General features: G+C 45.8%; 1 protein-coding gene across 1 annotated transcript; it reads left to right on the top strand.

The window, feature by feature from the left end:
- The first annotated feature begins 6,807 nt into the window (after positions 1-6,807).
- Positions 6,808-16,200, top strand: gyg2 (glycogenin 2). Its single transcript, XM_068591076.1, has 9 exons — positions 6,808-6,843; positions 9,280-9,470; positions 9,556-9,730; positions 10,830-10,992; positions 11,222-11,348; positions 12,129-12,265; positions 13,041-13,183; positions 15,328-15,486; positions 15,720-16,200. Exons 1-9 carry the CDS (start codon positions 6,808-6,810, stop codon positions 15,849-15,851), a joined length of 1,263 nt encoding a protein of 420 aa, XP_068447177.1. The 3' UTR covers positions 15,852-16,200.
- Positions 16,201-24,157: the final 7,957 nt, after the last annotated feature.

Raw genomic sequence — 24,157 nt, 5'->3', positions numbered from 1 at the left:
TCTTTCTACTGGAGGCTTCATGTGTTCATGTTGGTACTCCATGACAATGAACATCTGTCAGACAGCACTGACAGATGTTTATTGTCATGGAATACCAACACACGGATCCTCCAGTAGAAACCAGCACTTTACTGACCGTTCATTGGTGGTGAGGAGTTGCCCGATATGATTGCGTTACAGTGTGTTAGCGGCTGCCGGCTGCAGTGTTTTCCCTCAATACTGAGCGGCGTGGACACTGTGGTGGAAGGTTTTCTCTGTCGATCCGCTCAGGAGGAATGGAGACTCTGAATCAAAGTTGTCTAATGTCCTTTAATTTCTTGCAAGAAAGTAAAAGTATGCAGCAGCTACCCAGAGTAGTCTGTGACACAAGATTCAATGAACAGTCACAACCCTACTTTATACATGAGGAGGGTTACGCCTCCAAGCCACGCTGGTGAAAAGAAAAACGCTGAGTCGTGGCATGTGCTTGGCCTGTTGGCCTTTAGTCCTTGAGATCAAAGAAGTTACACTTTCCTTCGCCCTGAGAAGAGACGCCCTATTTGTTCACGACCCCCAGATATACTGGAGGGAAAGTCACCAGGCCTTTAATCTTCTTCCCTCTCCACCATCAGCAGCCCTCTGAAACATTTCATCAGTTGGTTCTCTCGTCACATAACGTCACATCCTATATTTTACCATTTTGAACACAACAAGAAGGGTCTGGAGTCCGTGAGCAGCAGAGCAGTGAGTGTGACGGGACGAGATAGAATGTACATTTTACACAATTCATCGTTGTACAGTTGTGGCATCTGCAGTGGAACCATGTTTCAAGTTGTGTTGTTTCATCATGTCGCTGGGTGTGAATCCAGCAGAAGGAGCTTTTTAATATGAAATGCTGGTTGTGATGTTGGCGGTTCTGAAACCCAAAGGAGAACCCGCCGACACGTGCTCGCCCAATAGATGTGCAATCTTTTTTACCACACATGTAAATGTGACTGACACACAGCTTTTTGTCTGGAATTGGATTCTTTAAAGTTAGATTTTCTTCAAGCTGCAACAATTACTATGTTTCTATGAACTGTATGAGTAGTCAGTCTTGTGTTGCTCTGCAGCTGCTGCCTGTGTAAATAAGCAGCTCCTCTTACGTCATAAGCCTCCACTGCCCCCTAGTGGTCAAACAACGAATGGATGCAGCTTCAAAACAAGCAAACCTCGAGACAAGATGCTTTCTCACTTGTTTTAAGAACATATACATATTTTTTTGGAATCAAAAACAGAATGACCTGATGAGATGGAGACTTTTTGCAGTGTGTGTGTGTGTGTGTGTGTGTGTGTGTGTGTGTGTGTCCCTTTCATTACCGAGCGCTGTGCTTGCTGCAGCAGCGAGGGCCACGCCGAGGCCCTTCTGTCCACAGCAACATTCGGCTTGTTGATTTCCCTCATGACTCATCTTTAGAGCACATATCATCAATGCAGACGTATTGCAGCTGGGGATGGTTGTTATGATGCTGGAATATTAAAATGAGTCGCACCCTTGTGAGCTGTAAATACTTGATAATAATGCGTATAAGTGCCTGCTGGCTTTTGCTTTGGGCTTGTTGCTGCAGTGTGCTTTTTGTTTTTCAGTCTCAACATCATGTTCTCAGTCTGAAGTCTCTGCTTTACAGGCGCAGACTCAGTTTCACAAGCACTTAATCCAGATATATGACATCTGACGAGTAGACGAATGTCCCTTTTGTGTGTGGATTTAAAGTGTGCACATGTTTTCAATAAAGTGCTGTTGTACAGTTTGTCGTTGCCTGCGTTATAATTACAAATCTAAATCCAGATGGAAGCTCACGAGCTGTCAGAGACGAGTCATCATCTTCTCGCTGCGCTCATCACAGACACAACGGCTTTTGTGTCTGTGTGTAAAGACGTGTCGGCATGTAGCATCGTACCTTCTCACTGCCAGGTCGTCACACACGACAAACACTTGCAGCCATGACAGTCTGCTTACCCATCATGCAACAGGTTCTGTATGTGCATTTTTCCATTGGTGACGTGCACTTTATAATAAGTATTCAGCATTAGTAAAACATGAATAAACACTTAATTCATCATTAATAAAGCATTGTTCCAACATGAATACCTCTACTCAAGCATTCATGTTAAGTCTCAGTTATCTTTTCGACACAAAAAGGAAACACAACGTGATAAAAAACATTCATATGATGGAGATGGAGACCGGGGACGTGCTTGCTAGCTGCTAGCCATAGCTAGCATAATCAATAATATGTATGTGTCAACAAACTAACACTGTGCCACTGTCGGCCATGACGCTCCATCACCAGCTCATCAATGTTCCTCATCACGTTGTGTCGATTTCCTTTTGTGTTGAGAAGAAAACCGACTTGTGTCGCTTTGAGACGATGCTAACAACAGTTTAGTGACGCAGAGACAGTCCTCACTTGAGATGAGGTCACACAACATACTTAACTAATACTTAACTAACGTCGTGGCTCCCTGAATTAATTTGGAACTTCAGTATTAAAACAAGTTTATCTCATATGTAATAATAAAAGCATGAATACATGACATTTAATTAATATTTGATAATTTACTAACACTCTATACATGATCTTACTAATCATCCATAAGTCCTTAATAAGCTATTATGCTTATAATGCGTTTTATGTTTGGGTTTTTTCTTTATAAATGATGGATTCCCCATCTGTAAATAATTATAATTATAGCCCGCGGCATCAAAAGATCCTCAAGGACCTCCAGAACCACGACGTTGATTAAGTCACGATAAGCTGCTTCAGTTACGTTGAGAGACGCAAGTTCTGTTCTGTTCCGTTAAATCAAGTTAAGTTAAGTTAAGTTAAGTTAAGTTAAGTTAAGTAACCCGTGAGATGGTAACTTGTGTACTCAATTTGAATTGAGTGTGAGTTTACTTTTTGTTTTACAGATCCAGAAGATAAGTCCTCTTCAGGTCAATCTCATGAACCTGGCTCCATTTAAATCTGTCTCTCTGTCCTCCTGTCTGTCTCTCTGCTGTCGTCCTGTCTGTCTCTCTGCTGTCGTCCTGTCTGTCTCTCTGCTGTCGTCCTGTCTGTCTCTCTGCTGTCGTCCTGTCTGTCTCTCTGCTGTCGTCCTGTCTGTCTCTCTGCTGTCATCCTGTCTGTCTCTCTGCTGTCCTCCTGTCTGTCTCTCTGCTGTCCTCCTGTCTGTCTCTCTGCTGTCGTCCTGTCTGTCTCTCTGCTGTCGTCCTGTCTGTCTTTCTGCTGTCCTCCTGTCTGTCTCTCTGCTGTCGTCCTGTCTGTCTCTCTGCTGTCATCCTGTCTGTCTCTCTGCTGTCCTCCTGTCTGTCTCTCTGCTGTCGTCCTGTCTGTCTCTCTGCTGTCGTCCTGTCTGTCTCTCTGCTGTCATCCTGTCTGTCTCTCTGCTGTCCTCCTGTCTGTCTCTCTGCTGTCGTCCTGTCTGTCTTTCTGCTGTCCTCCTGTCAGTCTCTCTGCTGTCGTCCTGTCTGTCTCTCTGCTGTCGTCCTGTCTGTCTCTCTGCTGTCGTCCTGTCTGTCTCTCTGCTGTCGTCCTGTCTGTCTCTCTGCTGTCCTCCTGTCTGTCTCTCTGCTGTCGTCCTGTCTGTCTCTCTGCTGTCCTCCTGTCTGTCTCTCTGCTGTCGTCCTGTCTGTCTCTCTGCTGTCGTCCTGTCTGTCTCTCTGCTGTCGTCCTGTCTGTCTCTCTGCTGTCGTCCTGTCTGTCTCTCTGCTGTCGTCCTGTCTGTCTCTCTGCTGTCGTCCTGTCTGTCTCTCTGCTGTCGTCCTGTCTGTCTCTCTGCTGTCGTCCTGTCTGTCTCTCTGCTGTCGTCCTGTCTGTCTCTCTGTCGTCCTGTCTGTCTCTCTGTCGTCCTGTCTGTCTCTCTGCTGTCGTCCTGTCTGTCTCTCTGCTGTCGTCCTGTCTGTCTCTCTGCTGTCGTCCTGTCTGTCTCTCTGCTGTCGTCCTGTCTGTCTCTCTGCTGTCGTCCTGTCTGTCTCTCTGCTGTCCACCCTGTCTCTTGGTAAGAGGCCATGTTGTGTTTAAATAGTTCAGATTTAAGATCAAAGGCTCTGTTTCTAGAATAACTCTGGAATAAAGCGCTCTGGTTGGCCTTGGCGGGACAAGCGACTGCTCCTGATTGGACAAAGAAGTCCCGCCTTTTCATCTGTTTGTTCTCTGTAGTGATCATCTGTGGAATCATTACTGACCGGCCCACTGAGGTGGAAAGGAAAGTTTACACACTGCGTGAGGGACGAGGGGGCGTGGAGGTCCAGGCTGTTGCGCAACACTCGGTAAAGCTCACTATCTACTAGTTGAATGACCAGTTGAACACACACACACACACACACACACACACACACACACACACACACACACACACACACACACACACACACACCACACACACACACACACCACACACACACACACACACACACACACACACACACACACACACACACACACACACACACACACACACACCACACACACACACACACACCACACACACACACACACACACACACACACACACACACACACACACACACACACACACACACACACACACACACACACACACCACACACACACACACACACACACACACACACACACACACACACACACACACCACACACACACACACACACACACACCACACACACACACACACACACACACACACACACACACACACACACACACACACACACACACACACACACACACACACACACACACACACTGGAGACATCCTCTCAGTATTTAAGGCTCCAGCGGCCGCTGGTCTAAAGATGAGAGGAAAGAGCTGATCGGCTTCCTGGAGATCGTTACGGGATTTGAGGAAGATTTGAAAAATGTCAGGTAAGTGATGTCATTTATTATGAACGAAAAGAATATATATATATATATATATATATATATATATATATATATATACATATATATATATATATATGTATATATATATATATATATATATATATATATATATATATATATATTTGTTTTGGTTGTTGAGCTCAATATAACCTGCAGTAATGGAGGTGATTCAGTCTGCTTGTTGACACTGAACACAAGTTAGGTAAACTTCAAATAAAAGACAAACTTCCCAAAATGTCTGCATGATTTCCGTCCCTGCGCCTCGGGAGCAGAAGCGTCGTCGTCCTTTTCTCAGAGTCCTGGATGACATGAGCTGTGCTGACCCGTCGCGTGACCTCAGCAGAGACGCGCTCGCGCTCAGAGACTAAAGGTTCACTTCACCCACGACCGGACAGGAGCATGAAGCTCTGACGCTCTCGACTAAACATTTAATATTTCCCCTTTTGTGTGAAAGTCCTATTCAGCGCTGCGCTCGGAGCTGAAGTCATTTTCAGGAGCAGGATCGGTTGGTGACGTCGTTCTGATCGTAAACGTCTTGATGTCTGTGAACCGAGAGACGCGTCACAGACAGAAAGGAGCCGCACTTTGAAACCTTTCAGCTTGTAATAGATATGCAGGAGAAAGAATACTAAACTATTGTTGTAAGGAAGTGTCTCTGAGCGTCACTCTAAGTCTGTTCAACAATCTTCTTTGGCAGGAATTTAAAAATCACACTAACTTTATAAAACATTATGAACAGTCTTGTCAGTATTCACAAACACATGTAAAGCTCCATAAACCAACCAGGGAACCACAATGCACAAATAAACACAGAGGGCTTTAGATCATAAATCTATGCCTTTACATTTACATCTCACATTTAAACATTTGTAAATCAACACAAAAAGTTGCACAAATACATTATCTTATTAGTATTAAAACCATCACTATTTCCTCACTTAATAACATTCACATCCTGACATTCATCTGTGAATCGTTTACTTCAAATGGAAACTCATCTGCGGCCCTCGTTCCTCAGAGACTCCTGTGTCATATGAAGCTCTCCAGTAGGGGGGGCTGTTGTATCACCAGGATGAACAAAAGGACGTATAGCTGATACCTTCACCATATCTATAGCTGGATAGCAGCATATGCAGCGATGGTGAGACTAAATTAATATAATAATGAATTGTAATAATGAATAATGAATTAATATTACAGTAAATGATTCAACACAGACCAACAGATGACTACTGACGGTGTGTTTAGTGTGTGTTTAGTGTGTGTTTAATGCTGCATCATGTTCCATCAGCTGAGCTCTCGTTCCTCTCAGGCGGTTTCATCTCTTTTCCTCCACTAGTGGACGTTAGTTCTGCTCTGAGGTCAAGGGGTCAAAAGGGTCAAGAGGTCAAGAGGTCGCCACCGGCTCTAAACCTGTGAACCCAGCGGGTTCCACAGCGTGCCCGATGCCCTGATGACTCTTCTGTAACGTGACGCGTCCCATGTGGTACGTTGGTGCACTGCATGGGGTCAGGCAGGCGGTCCTGAGGGAGAGAGAAGGATTTCATGAGTCACAACGCACAGAGACGTGTTGTCACTGCAGCGGTGGAAGCTGCAGATAAAGACTCCAGGAGCTGATGTGCACAGACATCGCTAACAGTCTGATGACGGTAAGAAAGGTCTGCAGAGTCACCGTGTGAAGGAACAATGCATGATGCCTTCAGGGGTCTGCAGAGTCACCGTGTGAAGGAACAATGCATGATGCCTTCAGGGGTCTGCAGAGTCACTGTGTGAAGGAACAATGCATGATGCCTTCAGGGGTCTGCAGAGTCACCGTGTGAAGGAACAATGCATGATGCCTTCAGGGGTCTGCAGAGTCACCGTGTGAAGGAACAATGCATGATGCCTTCAGGGGTCTGCAGAGTCACCGTGTAAAGGAACCATGCATGATGCCTTCAGGGGTCTGCAGAGTCACCGTGTAAAGGAACAATGCATGATGCCTTCAGGGGTCTGCAGAGTCACCGTGTAAAGGAACAATGCATGATGCCTTCAGGGGTCTGCAGAGTCACCGTCTGAAGGAACAATGCATGATGCCTTCAGGGGTCATCAGAGTCACCGTGTGAAGGAACAATGCATGATGCCTTCAGGGGTCTGCAGAGTCACCGTGTAAAGGAACAATGCATGATGCCTTCAGGGGTCTGCAGAGTCACCGTGTAAAGGAACAATGCATGATGCCTTCAGGGGTCTGCAGAGTCACCGTGTAAAGGAACAATGCATGATGCCTTCAGGGGTCTGCAGAGTCACCGTGTGAAGGAACAATGCATGATGCCTTCAGGGGTCAGCAGAGTCACCGTGTGAAGGAACAATGCATGATGCCTTCAGGGGTCTGCAGAGTCACCGTGTAAAGGAACAATGCATGATGCCTTCAGGGGTCTGCAGAGTCACCGTCTGAAGGAACAATGCATGATGCCTTCAGGGGTCAGCAGAGTCACCGTGTGAAGGAACAATGCATGATGCCTTCAGGGGTCTGCAGAGTCACCGTGTGAAGGAACAATGCATGATGCCTTCAGGGGTCTGCAGAGTCACCGTGTAAAGGAACAATGCATGATGCCTTCAGGGGTCTGCAGAGTCACCGTGTGAAGGAACAATGCATGATGCCTTCAGGGGTCTGCAGAGTCACCGTGTGAAGGAACAATGCATGATGCCTTCAGGGGTCAGCAGAGTCACCGTGTGAAGGAACAATGCATGATGCCTTCAGGGGTCTGCAGAGTCACCGTGTAAAGGAACAATGCATGATGCCTTCAGGGGTCTGCAGAGTCACCGTGTAAAGGAACAATGCATGATGCCTTCAGGGGTCTGCAGAGTCACCGTGTAAAGGAACAATGCATGATGCCTTCAGGGGTCTGCAGAGTCACCGTGTGAAGGAACAATGCATGATGCCTTCAGGGGTCAGCAGAGTCACCGTGTGAAGGAACAATGCATGATGCCTTCAGGGGTCTGCAGAGTCACCGTGTAAAGGAACAATGCATGATGCCTTCAGGGGTCTGCAGAGTCACCGTGTAAAGGAACAATGCATGATGCCTTCAGGGGTCTGCAGAGTCACCGTGTGAAGGAACAATGCATGATGCCTTCAGGGGTCTGCAGAGTCACCGTGTAAAGGAACAATGCATGATGCCTTCAGGGGTCTGCAGAGTCACCGTGTAAAGGAACAGCCAACTGTCTGTTTTTCGTCCCGCCGGCATTAATTACACTTAATTACATTCTTTGACGTAACAGCAGTTGCCATTGGTAAATGTAAAATAGTTAAGTTATCAGTTAAGCACTCGTTTCTGAATGCAGCGTCCATGACGGCTGTGTGTAAATGATCCACTGGAACGTTATTAGGCCATGCAGGTGCTTTAGTAAAAATATGTGCAACAGTTTGTCTTCATTTACAAATGAGAAGTGAGCTGTACATGAGAGGCGCAGATACAGATCCAGATGTACAGACAGATGTGTCCGTGCTTGTGTTGACCAGGATCAGGATGAGATCTCCACACTATTGTCACAAGCAGATTTATAGAATTCCTGATTCTATTTTGTGCTGTTAATGTTGCTTCAACGAAAAAGAAAGAAAGAAAAGGGATTCAGTAACCCCCTCCATGGAGGTGCTTCATGAGCATGCCGGGCGGTGCATTACAGCACTGATGGAATAATTACGGTAGATGCAACCTTTTTAAACAAGGCTGAGTTACAATAATGACATCACCATAACCCATAAAGACGGGTTCCCTAATTTATTAGCATCGTTTGCATTTGTACTGTTTTCTAACTGCTGGCCCTGGCCACGAAAGTACACAATAAAATGACTGTAAGTAACAAGAGTGCATTCGTTGCCTCCGGCTTCACGTTGGCACAGTGGCAATAAAGACCGCCTGTGAGCTGATAATCTGGGAGCTAATAGGAGACGTTATTAGACACAATGCTTGAGGCGGTCCAGCACTGAAGCCCCTCAGAAGGACTGGAGAGGACATCTGACTGGAAACACCTCAAACTACCAGCAGTTAGTCCAGCTGGAGCTGTTAGCAGTAGACGCTACTTCAACGCTAGTCCAACATCAGTGTTAAAGGAGTAAATAATGCTATGTCAGAAACCTTTGCATAATCATATATTTCTCACTCATTATTAAAAGATGTTTCTTTTGTGCCTGTAAAACCGTCGCTTTGGACCTTTTGATGCTTCCTGTTTACAAAGATGATGTCTCTTGATTGGAGCGTGTCATAGACGTTATCTAGTGATTCAGACATTATTTAAGTCTTTACAGGCTGCCAGGTTCTGTATTTTAAAGACAAAACACTTTCCAGCTGATCCCAGTTGAGGTCCACCATGACATCAGTGCTGAACATCAGTGCAACCCTGTAATCTCCCCACTGAGGGACTAATAAGGGATTATCTGATCTTAACCCTGTCCCCTGGCCGCTGTGTAGCGGGCGAGGCCTTCGTCACCCTGGCCACCACAGACTTGTACTGCAAGGGAGCCGTGGTGGTGGCCCGAAGTCTCCGGCGCCACGGGACCACGCGCAGCACCGTGGTCATGGTCACAGACAACATCTCAGAGCAGTCGAGGTGGGCGGCCAATCCCAAATGTTTCTGTTCTGTTTCTGAACTGAAGAGCTGCTGTTAGCCCTCGCCGTCGACCTCTGTACCGCAGGTCTGCCCTTCAGGACGTATTCGATGAGGTCGTCACGGTGGACGTCATCGACAGCGATGACCGCGTCCGCCTGTCCTGGCTGGGACGTCCAGATCTGGGCATCACCTTCACCAAGATCCACTGCTGGACTCTGACCCAGTACAGCAAGTGTGTGTTCCTGGATGCTGACACACTGGTGAGTCCTCTGGACACACTGCAACATGCCGACTGCGCTCTGTGGAGCAGCTGTGAGTGTGTCACATTATTCTGACGCAAATGAATCCAATATTTGTACAACTTTCAGCCGTTGTATTCTTTTTATTGTGTTTTACATATTTCAAACCTCCGCTTGAACCTCTTCAGAGGAATCATTCATAGAAACAAACACACCGGACTTTGTCCAAAGAAATGGTATTGCACAAACCAGCGCAGCGTGTAGACAAGCTGGCGTGTTGACCCTCCTTTACATCACTAACTATCTGTCAACACACGGTGTGAGCCTGTCCAGGGTCACGCTGTGAACATGTCGTCCAGAGATCAGGACCGCATGCATGTGGAGGACATGTTGGCTCAGTGTAAACATGCTCTCATGTTGCATGTTGCACACGCTTCTACGTGTGCACACACATTGCATCATGGCAACCTGGGATCGATCAAATGTCACCACAATAGCCTGGATGTTAAATAGCTTCACAAGTAAGGAAATAATTAAGAATATTACAATTTAGATTGTTTTACTTATGAAATGACTCCACTTACCGATTATATGTGCCTTTCTCTTTTCTCTGAAATATTCAATTTACATTCTATTCTAATATTATTCTAATGTCATTGAACTCCAAGCAGTCCACCAGTGATACGTGTATCACCTGGACTTAGCTGCCGGTCCAGCTTCCTGAAGTCGAAACACAGAGTAACGATGTCGTCGTAGCGGCACCTTTACGCCTGGTTGTATGATTTCTTTGTTGTACCAAATGTCAGGCAGCGCCATGACTAATATCTAGCTATGCAAAGACAAATTCAGAGAGCGTGGGTACCTTTAAAACCCTTCTAAGAGCAACACCATAATGCAATAGTTCCTTTAGGCACACACACACTCAGAACCTGTGGATGTGTATTATGCAGCAGGTGAACCGTCACCTCTCCAGATACCCTCCACTCTCCGTACCGAGCATCTAAACAACCAAAGCACGGCAGGATAGATGAACATGGTCCATCTCTGGGCAGATGCACCTGAGATGCTAGAAGACGCTCATGCCCCTCTCGCTCCTCTCTGATTGGCCGCTCCCTCTCAGGTTCTGTGTAACGTGGACGAGCTGTTCGACAGAGACGAGCTGTCGGCTGCTCCCGACCCCGGCTGGCCCGACTGCTTCAACTCCGGCGTGTTCGTCTTCACGCCGTCCCTCCTCACACACGCCGGCCTGCTGGACCACGCGCTGCAGCACGGCAGCTTTGACGGTACGACGGTGACGAGAACACCGTGTGCTCTGAATGCTGACGACTCACCCCGATGCGTTCAGACAACGTCACAAGATGATGCCAGAGAAGATGGGTTTCATCGTCCAGAGATTCAGTTCCCTGGAGCTTCAGGAACATTGGACAGTGAAGCTCTGAGACGTCTACTCTCCTCACATGAAATTCATATCAATATGTACATTGCAGTGATTGACACGTTTGTTTTGGCCAGGAGGCGACCAGGGCCTGTTGAACTCGTTCTTCAGCAGCTGGCCGGCGGCAGACATCAGCAAACACCTGCCGTTCCTCTACAACCTGAGCGCCAGCTCCTCCTACAGCTACCTGCCTGCTTTCCATCAGTGAGTGTCCTGCTACCCACAATGCACCTCAACTCTCTTCACACACGTCTCTATCTTAAAGTCATTTTCAAGCCGACACAAACATGTTTACAATAAAACACATTTGGTTTATTACAACATATGTCTAATTTTGGAAATACTGACGACAAGCGCCGCATGGCCTAGTTATACACAAAATACTTATGTACAGCTTCAATATTCTCCCACGAAGTGGGATTTCCAACATTTAAAAGAACAGCAGAAATAATCTAAACTTTGATTTTTATCTCTGTAACACATCTCTATTGTAGTTCTATTAAATCAGATTGCTCTGCGTTAGCTTTGTTATTATGCATTTGGTTTAGTTTTTTATCTAAAGAACAGAAAAAATCCTTGAAGTTACAGCCAGAAAACCAATTTCTTACAAATGTTTACACACACACACATACACACACGCACACACGCACACACACACACACACACACACACACACACACACACACACACACACACACACACACACACACACACACACACACACACACACACACACATTTTTATGATAACTACATTCAGGTGAGGAGTGAGGACGAGAGAACAAAAGCACATAACATCGTGCGGCGCTCTTATTAGGATGAAAACAGCGTCAGTGGCCTGTACTCTGTGGTCAGTGGCCTGTGGACATGTTGAGCTGGTCTGATGCAGTTCAGCCCCGTGTGGCTTCCTGCTGTGAGTGGCGTCCTCTCCTGTTCAGGGTGATGCACTGCAGCACATGCTGGAGTTACAGCTTTGTTCCTGCAGGTTTGGCCACGACGCAAAGATCGTCCACTTCTTAGGAGCAGTGAAACCCTGGAGCCCGGGGGAGGAGAGCCGCTCGCCCAGCATGCAGCAGTTTGTGTCTCTGTGGTGGAAGGAGTACCTCAGGGACCCGGCGCCCTGTGAGGCAGGGAGGCATCCACAGGTACAGACATCTGTGGGGTTTCAAGTCTCTCTTGTTCTTAAAAGTAGGCCACATCATCGAATGCAGTCGCTTCCACGCTGTTCCCCAGCCAGAAAGAAGGTTTATGAAGATATGTTCTTATTATTTTGTCGACCTCATTTAAACAATGGTTGAACAACAGGAACGTCTCTTAGTTGAAATAACATCTCTAATGCTGTTTGAACATGAGAACTGTATCTGCACATGGGAGAACACTAACCACACTAACCCGAGTCGATATGCATTCAGAATTATTTTATTCTTAGAAACTTTTCCACTTTCCATTAGTTTTTCAGTTATGTTTGCGTCTAGATGCATTTTACATCTTTATTCTGACCAAATTATACTTCACTCGAAATTGAACAGCATTAATATATTTGAAGTGCATACAATCTCGATCCTCCAGATAGGTAATTCCTCAGGAGCCTTCATAAATATACAGTAGATTGAACCCTCTGTATGTCATATTTAATGGCTTTGATTATAGTGTTCAGCAGAGACACTCAATGTTCAATGTGCAGAAGTCAGCCACGTCTGTCGGATTCTCTGCAGGTTTTCTCTCCAAACACTCGAGCAGAACATTTCGCTGATGGCTCCCCCTCTTTAGTTGAAGGTTTGTTAATCAGTCACAGAAGCTGCTGCAGAGTTTGGCTGGAACATAAACATGCAGCCCGGCAGCCAAATGCGACACATGGCTGCCCAGCCCCACGATTGGCTGCCGTTCCAACACTCAGCATCCTCCCTTGCTTTGCAGATCCAAGAGCGAGAAGACGAAGCCAAGATGCCATTTAGAGAACACTCAGACAGTTCCAGTTCACTGGCTGTGCATTCCCCTCCCCCCCCTGAGAGTCTGCATGCACGGCCTGGACCAGTCACAGTAAGCTGAGACCTTATTCTGTATCACTGTCGTCCTTATGCCGATGCTATCTTCACATGCGAGTGTGTTTGTTTGCACAGACACGTTCCTGCACACGCAGTACCTCAGTCTAATGGAAACATCCTCTATGCAGAGGAGATCCTCTGCATAGAGGATGAAGAGGAAAAAGCTAACAGTGCTAGCAGCAGAGCAAACAGAGCTAACAGTGCTAGCAGCAGTGCTGACAAAGCTAACAGTGCTAGCAGAAGAGTGGACAGGGCTAACAGTGCTAGCAGCAGTGCTGACAAAGCTAACAGTGCTACCAGCAGAGCGGACAGGGCTAACAGTGCTAGCAGCAGAGCGGACAGGGCTAACAGTGCTACCAGCAGAGCGGACAGGGCTAACAGTGCTAGCAGCAGAGCGGATAGGGCTAACAGTGCTAGCAGCAGAGCGGACAGGGCTAACAGTGCTAGCAGCAGAGCGGACAGGGCTAACAGTGCTAGCAGCAGTGCTGACAAAGCTAACAGTGCTAGCAGCAGAGCGGACAGGGCTAACAGTGCTAGCAGCAGTGCTGACAAAGCTAACAGTGCTAGCAGCAGAGCGAACAGAGCTAACAATGCTAGCAGCAGTGCTGACAAAGCTAACAGTGCTAGCAGCAGAGCGGACAGGGCTAACAGTGCTAGCAGCAGAGCGGACAGGGCTAACAGTGCTAGCAGCAGAGCGGATAGGGCTAACAGTGCTAGCAGCAGAGCGGACAGGGCTAACAGTGCTAGCAGCAGAGCGGACAGGGCTAACAGTGCTAGCAGCAGTGCTGACAAAGCTAACAGTGCTAGCAGCAGAGCGGACAGGGCTAACAGTGCTAGCAGCAGTGCTGACAAAGCTAACAGTGCTAGCAGCAGAGCGAACAGAGCTAACAATGCTAGCAGCAGTGCTGACAAAGCTAACAGTGCTAGCAGCAGAGCGGACAGGGCTAACTGTGCATTAACACTGGGTCAAATCAGAAGGTGTTGCTCAGAAGAAGGAACACAGAATGAACTCTACAGCTCCATGTTTTGGTTTCATGGCTCACAAACACTTTCATGGACCTGCTTACAGCAACAGCATCTGTTTGTGGGGAGAATGCTCTGTTAACCCGCCGCTACTGCCGGCTCAGCAACAAACAGCTGGGGAACATAGTGGATCATTTAGCAACTAAAGAGACAGAAATGTCCCTCAGGAGCTGGTGGAGACCAACAAGACAGAGTAGACACAGAAGCATGATCTCAAGTTATTGTTAATATTGCTCTGTGTCTGCTGGGTGTGTACATAGTTGAGGGTTTGCTAATGTGTTTAACATTGTTCTTTTTGCGCTGTCCCAAAGTGACCAAATCTACCTGAGCAGAGAAGGGAGTTGCTATCTCTCTGCACGTGCTTCCCCTTGTGTTTTTATGAAATAAAATAGAAATATTGAATATTGTTTGGATATATTAGAAAGTATTGTTTTCAATCAAATCACACTCTCAATGTATGACATCATACTGAACATATATGAAAATAATGATATCAGTTTCATGTGCATCCAGAAGAGAGGTGTCTCCGATATGTTAGCCTAGCTTAGCACAAAGACTGGAATTAGATAGAAACTGCTAGCTCCATCAAAAGGAGAAAAAAAAATCATCAAACATCTTTGAGCACAGAGTTCATTAAAAGTCACGTGTTCTGTAAAGCCGAGTGAGCCTTCATTAGAAATGCTGATCAATTCCTTAATTAGCAAAATGGATGACCTCATCGGCGCCTGTGTTTATAATATGTCATGTTGATTATTACAGTGGCTTATTAGGCAGCTCAAGTGCCTCTTGTTAGTTTCTGTTAATGCATGAGCGTTTCTGCTTGGCTGCTTTGACTCCGGCAGAAAGACAACACAGGGACACAGAGCGTATTATCTGCCACAGGCCTCTGAGCTCCTCATTGCATTTCTGTCATTTGTTTAATTCCTTTCAACTTGATGCATTGTGCTTAAACAAGCTTGTAAGATTAGCCTGAGCAGACACACGGCCTCCAGAGGCACAACCGCCGTGAACAAACATCAACAGTGTTATCACGCGCCGCACAGTGATGGTTCAACCTCACTTTGGTGTACAGCACACGCTGCAGTGCACGGATGGGGGCATGACTGGTGTGTGTAGTGTTCCCACACAGATAACACACCTCTGGAGGAGGAAGAGGCTGACAACACACCTCTGGAGGAGGAAGAGGCAGGAACAAGTGAGAGAACGGAGATCCAGGACCCTGGAGCAGAGCGGGGGGAAGACAGCGCTGGCTCCTCAAACACAGACTCAGATCCTGTATGTAAACCTTTCTGGAGTCAAATCATGCATCACACACACACACACACACACACACACACACACACACCCACACACACACACACACACACACACACACACACACACACACACACACACACACACACACACACACACCAGAAGCTAAAAGTCCGCCTGCACGGAGTCTGCTGCTCCTTGCGATGAAGTGCCTTTGAAGACTGATTTGTTATTCTGCTGTTTGATCGTGGCAGAGCGCTGCAGAGGCCGGCAAAGAGGCGGAGCAGCTGGAGCATCGCCGGCTGTGGGAGGCCGGCCAGGCCGACTACCTGGGGAGAGACACCTTCCAAAACATCCAGAAGATGCTGGACCGCTTTCTGGATTAACTCACAGGGACGACTCCGCCACCCGAACACACCCCAGTCCTTTAGTTTGCGTTTCATTCTCGGAGGTAAAGCTCAGTCCGAGCCCAGTAGGAAACGCCGGACAGATTTCAGGATCAGATTTATATTCTGAAAAAAAATGTATAGGCAAACTAAAATATTCTTGTCCTGACGTGCAGGACAGCTCGTGGTAGTATCAAGACACGGGCGGAGAGTGATGCAACGCCAGCAATATTCACTAGGATTGCTTTATTTTTCTACAAACCCTAAGTATTCTTACGATTAAATCAGTTGAAAGACGATCAGGCCTCAACTTCAGGTTCTAAAAATCCAACTGTTGTAGCTTACACTGAGAAACAATAATGTCAAGGCATTGGCATGTCAACTGTGTGGCTCATTGATGTGTCGGTAACAGTTGGGTGGTATTGTAACTGTATGAGCCTCATTTATATAAAGCAAAGATATTTAAAGTAAATACTTGTCATGTCTTTATTTTGGCTTCATGTCAGATCGTACCACCTTCTACTTCTGTTGTTTACACTCTGAGAAGTTCTCATAAGAGCAAACTGATGGTTGCTGATGCAACATCAGGATTTAGATCATCTGTGTAAACCTACAGCAACGGAGCAGGATGAGAGGAAGAAGGGAAAAATGAGAGGAGCACAACTGAAGTAAAGCTCTTGAGAAGGAATACAGCTGAAATACCATGAAGAGAATAAGGACAACATGTTGAGGATGAACGTCAAACTTGTGGGAATGAATCAAATACTTTAGCACTTTTACTGAAATATACCACTTCATTCTTGAAACGCTTTCATCTGGTTCCTCTCATGCTCGGCCATCACACTCCTCCGTACAAACGCTCAATCAAACAAAGAATCATTTCTGCGGTGGAGCGTTCATGTAGAAACTGGGCTGAACGCACAGGAAGCACGACTACGAGTCATGCATTAAGACAACATCATGTCTCTTTGCCTCTTCCACATCGGACCGATCCTTTCAAGCACTGGATACCAGCAAAAAAAGTGTTTTTAAACTCAGCACAACTAATTCAAACAGATGTCTCAGGATGTCTTTCCATACCCGATGTCCAGAGAATTCCTACTAACGCTGTTAGTATGAATTAGTATGTTAGTATGAAGGAGAAAATGATGGGAACATCTCATCATTATCCACATTGTGAATGTTCCACTCTGTAGAAATATAACCTTGTTTGCAATAAAGCATGTGATACCTTTAATTTCTTTATTTTGTGTGAAACTAAAAACCTATTTCTGCTTGCTGTTTGAGTTTACTAGAGAAAACAGAAAGCGCCAGTAAGCCCATGAGCACACTTCACTTCACTTCACTTGCTTGCACATATATATATATGTATTTATACTTATTTCTTACTTATGTATATATCTGTTATCCCTGTTCCTGTTATTATTTATTTAATTTAATCTGTGTGTTTAGCTCAGCTTATTTCATTGGATGTCTGTAAGTGTGGGATGCTGCTAGTATGACAAAAAAATTTCTCCTTGGAGATTAATAAAGTACTTTTCATTCATTCATGAGCACGGACTGCTTTCTGCTGGAGAGCGCGCTCGCTCCTCCACCAGGGAGCGCTGTGGCCCTTCCATCAGGAGCCTCCACCAGCAGCTCAGAGAAGCAGCAACCCAGATTAATAGATGTCTGACTGCAGTCAACAGTATGCCGTGTGATCCTTATCCACCGGGCACATGGTGCATGTCATTTTCATCGGCATCCCTCTCATGAAGTCGTGGCACAGTGAAGGAAGATAGTGAGCTGAATACAAAGCAACCGACAGGAGGTGAGCTCGGGCCACGCCGTCGCTGAAAAGGCCTCATGATGAGTGCTTTGAAAGGCAACATGCTCTCGGGTGAGTGGCTCCCGCTTGACTCCGATCCGTCACGATTAAAGTGTGAACACCGGTGGCCGGTTTCTCTTGACCGCCTCGTTCATTAAGCCCAGAAAAGGCAAAAGGAATCAGAAGGAGCGTCCGTCCCTGCTGACGCTGCTCCACAGAGCGCTGCGAGAGAAGCGATTAAACCAAGTTGAAGTTGCAACAAACAGGAATCAAAGCCTTAATCTAGCAGCAAAGCACTATTACCTGTGTAAGGACATAGTGGAGTTAGCGCTGTTAGCTGCCAGCTCAGCTGCTGCCATGTTGAGAGCCTTTAAGAGGCAACAGAAAGTCTCACATCTAGAGCCTTAAACTAACAACAGAAGAGCAGCCATGTCTTTATTTTGAAGTTACAAGAATCTGCGGAGTCGACTGTTGAGCTCTGTCCTCAGATGAACGAGCACAAGTCAGTGAAGTCAACAGACTGGAGTCTAATCCTGATTTTGTGTTGAGACGTAGCATGACCCGTCAGCTGGGAGGAGTCATTCATGTCAGCCTCCTGGTGGTAATTACAAAGGCATTGACAAAGTCTGTCAACACATGTGGCTAACACTGATAGTTATTCATAACCGCTGTGGCAGTCAAAGATAATCAAAGTCAAAATTATAATGACAGTATTACCGTTTAAAGCAGTTAGAAATGCCACAGCAAAGTCTGCTGCAGTCTGTTAACGGCTAAGCAAATAAATGCAGAAACATAGACGATGGGTGTGAGTTACGTTGGCCTCATAGTATAAAGTATCATAAGTACCAATTCAACTCAACCACAGGACAAATAATAAATATCCTTTAGGAAACATATCTTATCAAAGGCTAGAAGAGTCAAGTTAAATCATGAAGCAGTGTGTGTGTGTGTGTATATATATATATATATATATATATATATATATATATATATATATATATATATATATATATATATATATATATGTGTGTGTGTGTGTGTGTGTGTGTGTGTGTGTGTGTGTGTATATATGTTTTTGGAGGAATTGGCGGTGGTGCTGGGTCCTCATGTTTGTTGAAATACTGAGGCTCACTGCAGCCACCTGGTCACTTTCATTATGCCGCTTCAGAAGACAAAAATGGTCAGAAACAAGCAGCAGAGGCTGACGCAGCTTGACTTTTAAGAAAAGTTCAGCTCCAAACATTTCCCATGATTCAACTCAACAGCGTTCCTGAACATCCTCTTCCTTCTAACTTTACATCCCAGGTGTCATATATCTGTCGTCTCCAGCTGAAGCTCAGATGGCCCTCGTGACGTCACTATGTGTAACTTCCTGTTGGTTCCATGTGTGTGTCTCCTGATTGGTCCTTCCCTTCACCTGCCTGCACCTCACCTGTTCCCCTGTTCCGGGGCCAGATTGTCTTTGTTCCACCTGGTGTCTGCGTCGCCTTGCAGCAGTATATTCCACTGTCAGTTTTACGATATTTTGGGGTCTGCGTTACTCTGTGTTTTTGATCCTGTCTGACCCGCAGTGTATGACCTTTGACCTCGTGAAAACCTTACCTTTTGCCTCACCTCGTCTCCTGTGTCGTCCTCTGCTCCAGAGTCTCTGCTCTACCACCTCAGAAACGTGACGCTACGACATCAACTGGGTTATTTTTTCTTCCCCTCCAGAGACACAAAACATATTCTAACTGTATTCACATAAACATAAGCTGTGTATAGTGACTAATCAGCTGTTGTATTGATGGTCTTGTAGTTGAAACATTGACAAGCGTTCTGTTGTCTAAAACAATGTAGAATTAAAGAAAACTCATCAGCATCTAATAAAGATAATTTCTTTAAGCTGAAGCTTAAGAGACCATTCGGTCCGCTCAGACCTTTAACTGGATACAATCAAGCTTGTGGAAGGAGATTTCTAACTTTTCAAAAGCAGCGTTCATAAATAACCCTTTTTAATTTTCCATCAGCATTTTGTCCCTGCGGGAGGATCTTCCACTACTTTAAAAACTCAACAACACCGACCCTTCAATGGCTCATGCTGCATTAATAGGCCTGCTCGAGGGGAGGTTTGATTTGCAGTCCTCTGCCCTCGTGCTCTTGCGCCCTGAAACTCGTAGTGCTAAGAATTACCAACGGCCGAGGAGCAGTAAAGGAGGGCAAGTTAAATGAGTCAACAAGCAACGGAAACTGATATTAGAAAGCCTTGAGCCTTTGCCACTATGTGAGAAGAAGCAGTCTTCCTGCTGGTTAGCTGCCCTCCACCGCAGAGCAACAGTACAGAGACCGGAAGGCCCGTGCCAACGGGTCCGGCACCCCACACGAGTTAGCATGCTAATAATTACTAATTAGCATTGAACCCAAAGTACAGCGAAGGCTGAAGGGAGTGTCATTAGTCTTTCCAGCCCAGTTGAATGGGAGAGGGAAGTAGAAGGACGGAGGAGTCAAACAAACACAGGAGGGCCGTCGAGGAGCTGCTGTTCACGTCCCGAGTGAAACAACAGACTTTATGATTGATGTGTAATGTTGTTAAGATTATGACAAAACATTGTGTAAGACAGAGTGGTTCAGGCGTGTGTTTTTTCTTTTCTAATCATATTGTTAAATATAAGAAATTATAAATTGTGACTAACACATAGTATGTTTTTCAGCGTAAACCTACCAAATCTTTTCACAACATTAACTTTGTGGTATTGTGAGTTTCTGTAAGCGCGATACGAGGCTTATATGAAACGTATGTGTTCCAGAAGGGTTGACGTATCTGTGGTTTGCAGAAACAATGGAGTTGGTTTTGCAGATATTTCATCGTAAACCAAAGTCGGACACATTAAAATGTTGACCTGATGAAGTTATTGCATTTCACCCTGAGGAGATCATGAAAGTCTGACACAAAGTCAGTAGGTTCCTCTGGGGACCACAAATGTCTGTCTGTTCATAATTTACAATAGTCGTTGAAATATTTCAACATCCAAACATGACATTTGATACAGACGTCAGTGAGAGCCTTTAGCCTCACTTACACAAGCAGCACTGACTCTACACTAACCCCACGAAGAATTCCACCACACCGACCCAGTCTATTTGTTTTGACAGTGTGGGACTGACACCCAGATGTGTTTCCAAGAAATGCCATCTTTGTGGGGCAAATCAAGGCAAAGCTGAAGGAGGATGAAAGTGAAGTGCTCGGTGAAAGGAGAAGGAGCTTGGAGCAGCGTTTGGTCTGGATTGGTGAGGCACCTGGGTTTGTTTATTCTGCATTCCCATCAAGTCTTCCCCCTCTCCCACCTCTTTAGTGTGTTTAGATGAACAAATAGTCCTGATAATGTCCCCATCTGGAACTCCTCAGTTGCTTGATGAGTACACAGCTTTCTGCTTGATGGAGTGCTTGTGATTGGCTGATGACTGAGAATGAGTGTGTGTGTGTGACAGAGTACAGAAGAAGTGTGTGTGCAGGTGTCGGCTAGACGTCCACGCTGCGTCTGTCTTCACATACACAGTGTGGACGAGAGCAACACGTGAGCTGTCAGAGAATCATAAGCGCCTCCATATGTTTTGGGGTTAACGGCGTTGAACCGCCTCCTCCGCTCTTCCTGTGTGGGAGCCGTCTCATGACTGGTTTGATTCATGCTCAGCTAATTTGATCAGCGGATCAACTTTAAATACTAATGAACCACAATTCCTGCGATCAGGCTAATTGGAGATTGTGAGAGTAATGACAGTCAGCTGTGGAGGGGGTTCAGGTCTGTGATCACCTCCAGGCTCCTGCTGGGGACCAGCAGCCGGGTGGAGTTTGTCCTTGCAGGCTGCTGGTTGAAACTGGGCCACTAACCAAACGAGTTCCCCACAATTAGACCAGTGAGCACTCTATTTAATGGACAGATGCATCATCTGGAACACCGAAGGTCCATTTCTTACCTCAGCAAGCTTGTAAAGAGGATTTCACAGTTGTTGTTTCTGCTGCTGGGGTCCAGAAACCAATTTTGTGAATAATTTCTCACCCAAGCAGAATAAATGTAACAATATTCAGCTGCGGGTTGGCCTACAGACATGCTCTCATCTGTAGACACTAATACCCAGAGTGGGAGATGTTCCAAAGGTCCAAAGTTTACTGCAGCTGCTGGAACCTCTGAGTATATTTGGGAAAGTATTTGTTAAACAGTTGAAACGAAACAGTAGAGTCTGTTGACGATAACGTTCAGGAAACAAACTACGTGGGGGAGGAATTCTCAGGCTCTAATAAACATGATCTTGATGGGATTCGCGGTGGATGGGTTCAACCAAAGCTTTCACCCAGGAGACCGGTTCATCCAACGAGAACGCAACGCTGAGTCATCCGTCGTGGAACTTGTGTACTTCAGTGACGACACACCCAAAGTTAAACTAACCCAAACAACGATCGTTTCAGAAACCAAACTAAGTGGTTTCTTGTGAAGACTGAAGACACTGGCTTTTGTAGGAGAACTCACACAAAATGGGAGACTCTTCATAAGATATGAACTGCTGTATGAGGACACGTGGAGGCGCAGACCAAACCTGATCTATGGAGGACGGCCTGCTGTCTCCTTTGGGTGTTGCTACCTTTTATATGTCAGCTTTATTATTGGAGGCAGAGTCCGTCATTTCCACATGTAGTCCCACAAGAGGGAGGGGGGGGGGGGGGGGGGGGTGTTAAAATACTTCTATAATGTCAGTCGTTGAACTTTTAGCAGTTTGGAAGATTTACGAAGCCGACCACAGATTACCATCAAGGCCACCAAACTCTCTCACCTCTTTTCAATTTAGCTGCTTATTTACTGACATTAATGCTCATGTGATTTACTATGAACACACGCATTCTTGAAGACAGCTCAGCCCTCGTGTCAAAAAACAAGCAATAAATCACACATGCAGACTGAAGCGCTGAATCTGAGATTGATGAAAATGACGTCAACTTCACAGCAGTCAGTGAGGAAGAAAGGTGTTAGCTCAGCGCGCTTCTTCACCAAGGGATCCACGCCGTGTTCTCGTACACTGAATAAAGAAGCCAACGCCTTCTGATAGAGCAGTCCTTTCAACTTTTCTTCAAATTCTGTGTCTCTGTTGCTCAGACATGAAGTGCCTTGATGTGCAGATGTATTGATGGTGTTGCTGTAGGACACAGATTTTCCACAGCCAGAGCTCCCGCGTACTGTCTTTGATTCCTCAATCAGCTGCAGCACCATGTGAAAAACCAGTCATTCACAGATCATAGTAGGTTCCCTCACCGAGGCTCCGCTTCGTTTTGTTGCATCTCAGCAGAATATATATGCCTTGATTAGAACTAATCCCTTAAATAGAGACTTCTTGTTCAATTGCCTGTGATGTCTGTTTCCTTAAACTCCGAGCAGATAAGCACAGGAAGGTAACTGTGCATGAGCAGCGTAAACATCCGTACGCGTGGCATTACTCAGTGGTGATGACCGTCTCCTGCAGTAATGAGAGCAGACCACAGACGCACTAAAGGAAAACAGGTGGGTACAAGATGTGAGCTTTTCCAAACTGTATTCAAGCAGTTTCTGGGTCACAAACAGACAGCCTCATAGCACAGAGACATCCCGGTGGAGCGCCGGGAGCGATCTGGTTTAGCTGGAGGAAAACATGCCTCACTGCAGCCTCATCAGTTCTCAGAGTAGAACATGTTGATTTCACCAGCAAGAAGAATACTAAAGAGGGGCTGGAAGTTAGTGGAGGCGACACAAAGCAACACAGGCTAACCCGCTGACTCCTTCCACCTCCAGAGATGGAAGGAGTACGAGAATACTTACCAGAATATAACCACTCAGCCTCTCTGTCCCACTATAACCAATAGGATGTAAATTATGAAATATAAGTGTAAATACTTAGTCTGCAACCTGTTTCAGCCTCCAGTGGAGAAAGACACATTGGTGATAGTGATGTCACTGAAAACATCAGAGGTTTCCTTAAAGGGGAAGTTACCCCGCAATGTCAGGGACATGTGAACACTGTTCAATATGATTATGAAAATAAAATATGCATGATCAAAATGACAAAATGTATTGTGTTGTGGGCAATACAACCATATCATTTTTGGGGGGACTTAATACATTTCACCATCTTAACATATTACACACATGTTAGCAGAGCAGTGTGTGGGACATGCCAAAATCACGTTCAGCCAATAAAACTAAACGGTATAAAATAAAGGAAACACATTTCAAGAGACTTATCATTGTAATGTTGTGTGTAAATGTTTGGCCTTTCATAAAAAACACCTCAGAGTTTCATTATTCTGCTACATATTCATAATAACTGAGTGATTCTGAAGACACCACAGGCATGTATGGTGGTATTGACTCTCCTCTCAGCCGCTCTGTCCCCCTATGTGAAAGTCATTTAAACCTGCATTATTGCTAATGGCCATCAGGGGGCGACTCCAAGAAACTACTTGATTTATTCCCTCAGTAAACATTGTTTTCAAGCT

This window comes from Clinocottus analis, unplaced genomic scaffold, assembly GCF_023055335.1.
Source record: "Clinocottus analis isolate CAN_PGR_092001 unplaced genomic scaffold, fCliAna1.0.p SCAF_24, whole genome shotgun sequence".
Lineage (NCBI taxonomy): Eukaryota > Metazoa > Chordata > Actinopteri > Perciformes > Cottidae > Clinocottus > Clinocottus analis.
This window is presented reverse-complemented; position numbering and strand designations above follow the sequence as displayed.

Bases quoted from the DNA above. Each gene is read 5' to 3' on its own strand.
- gyg2 (XM_068591076.1), top strand. From the start codon at position 6,808: ATGCATGATGCCTTCAGGGGTCTGCAGAGTCACCGT. The intron at 11,349-12,128 runs GTGAGTGTCCTG...TTGTTCCTGCAG, and splicing joins TACCTGCCTGCTTTCCATCA to GTTTGGCCACGACGCAAAGA. The intron at 12,266-13,040 runs GTGAGGCAGGGA...TCCAACACTCAG, and splicing joins CCTCAGGGACCCGGCGCCCT to CATCCTCCCTTGCTTTGCAG.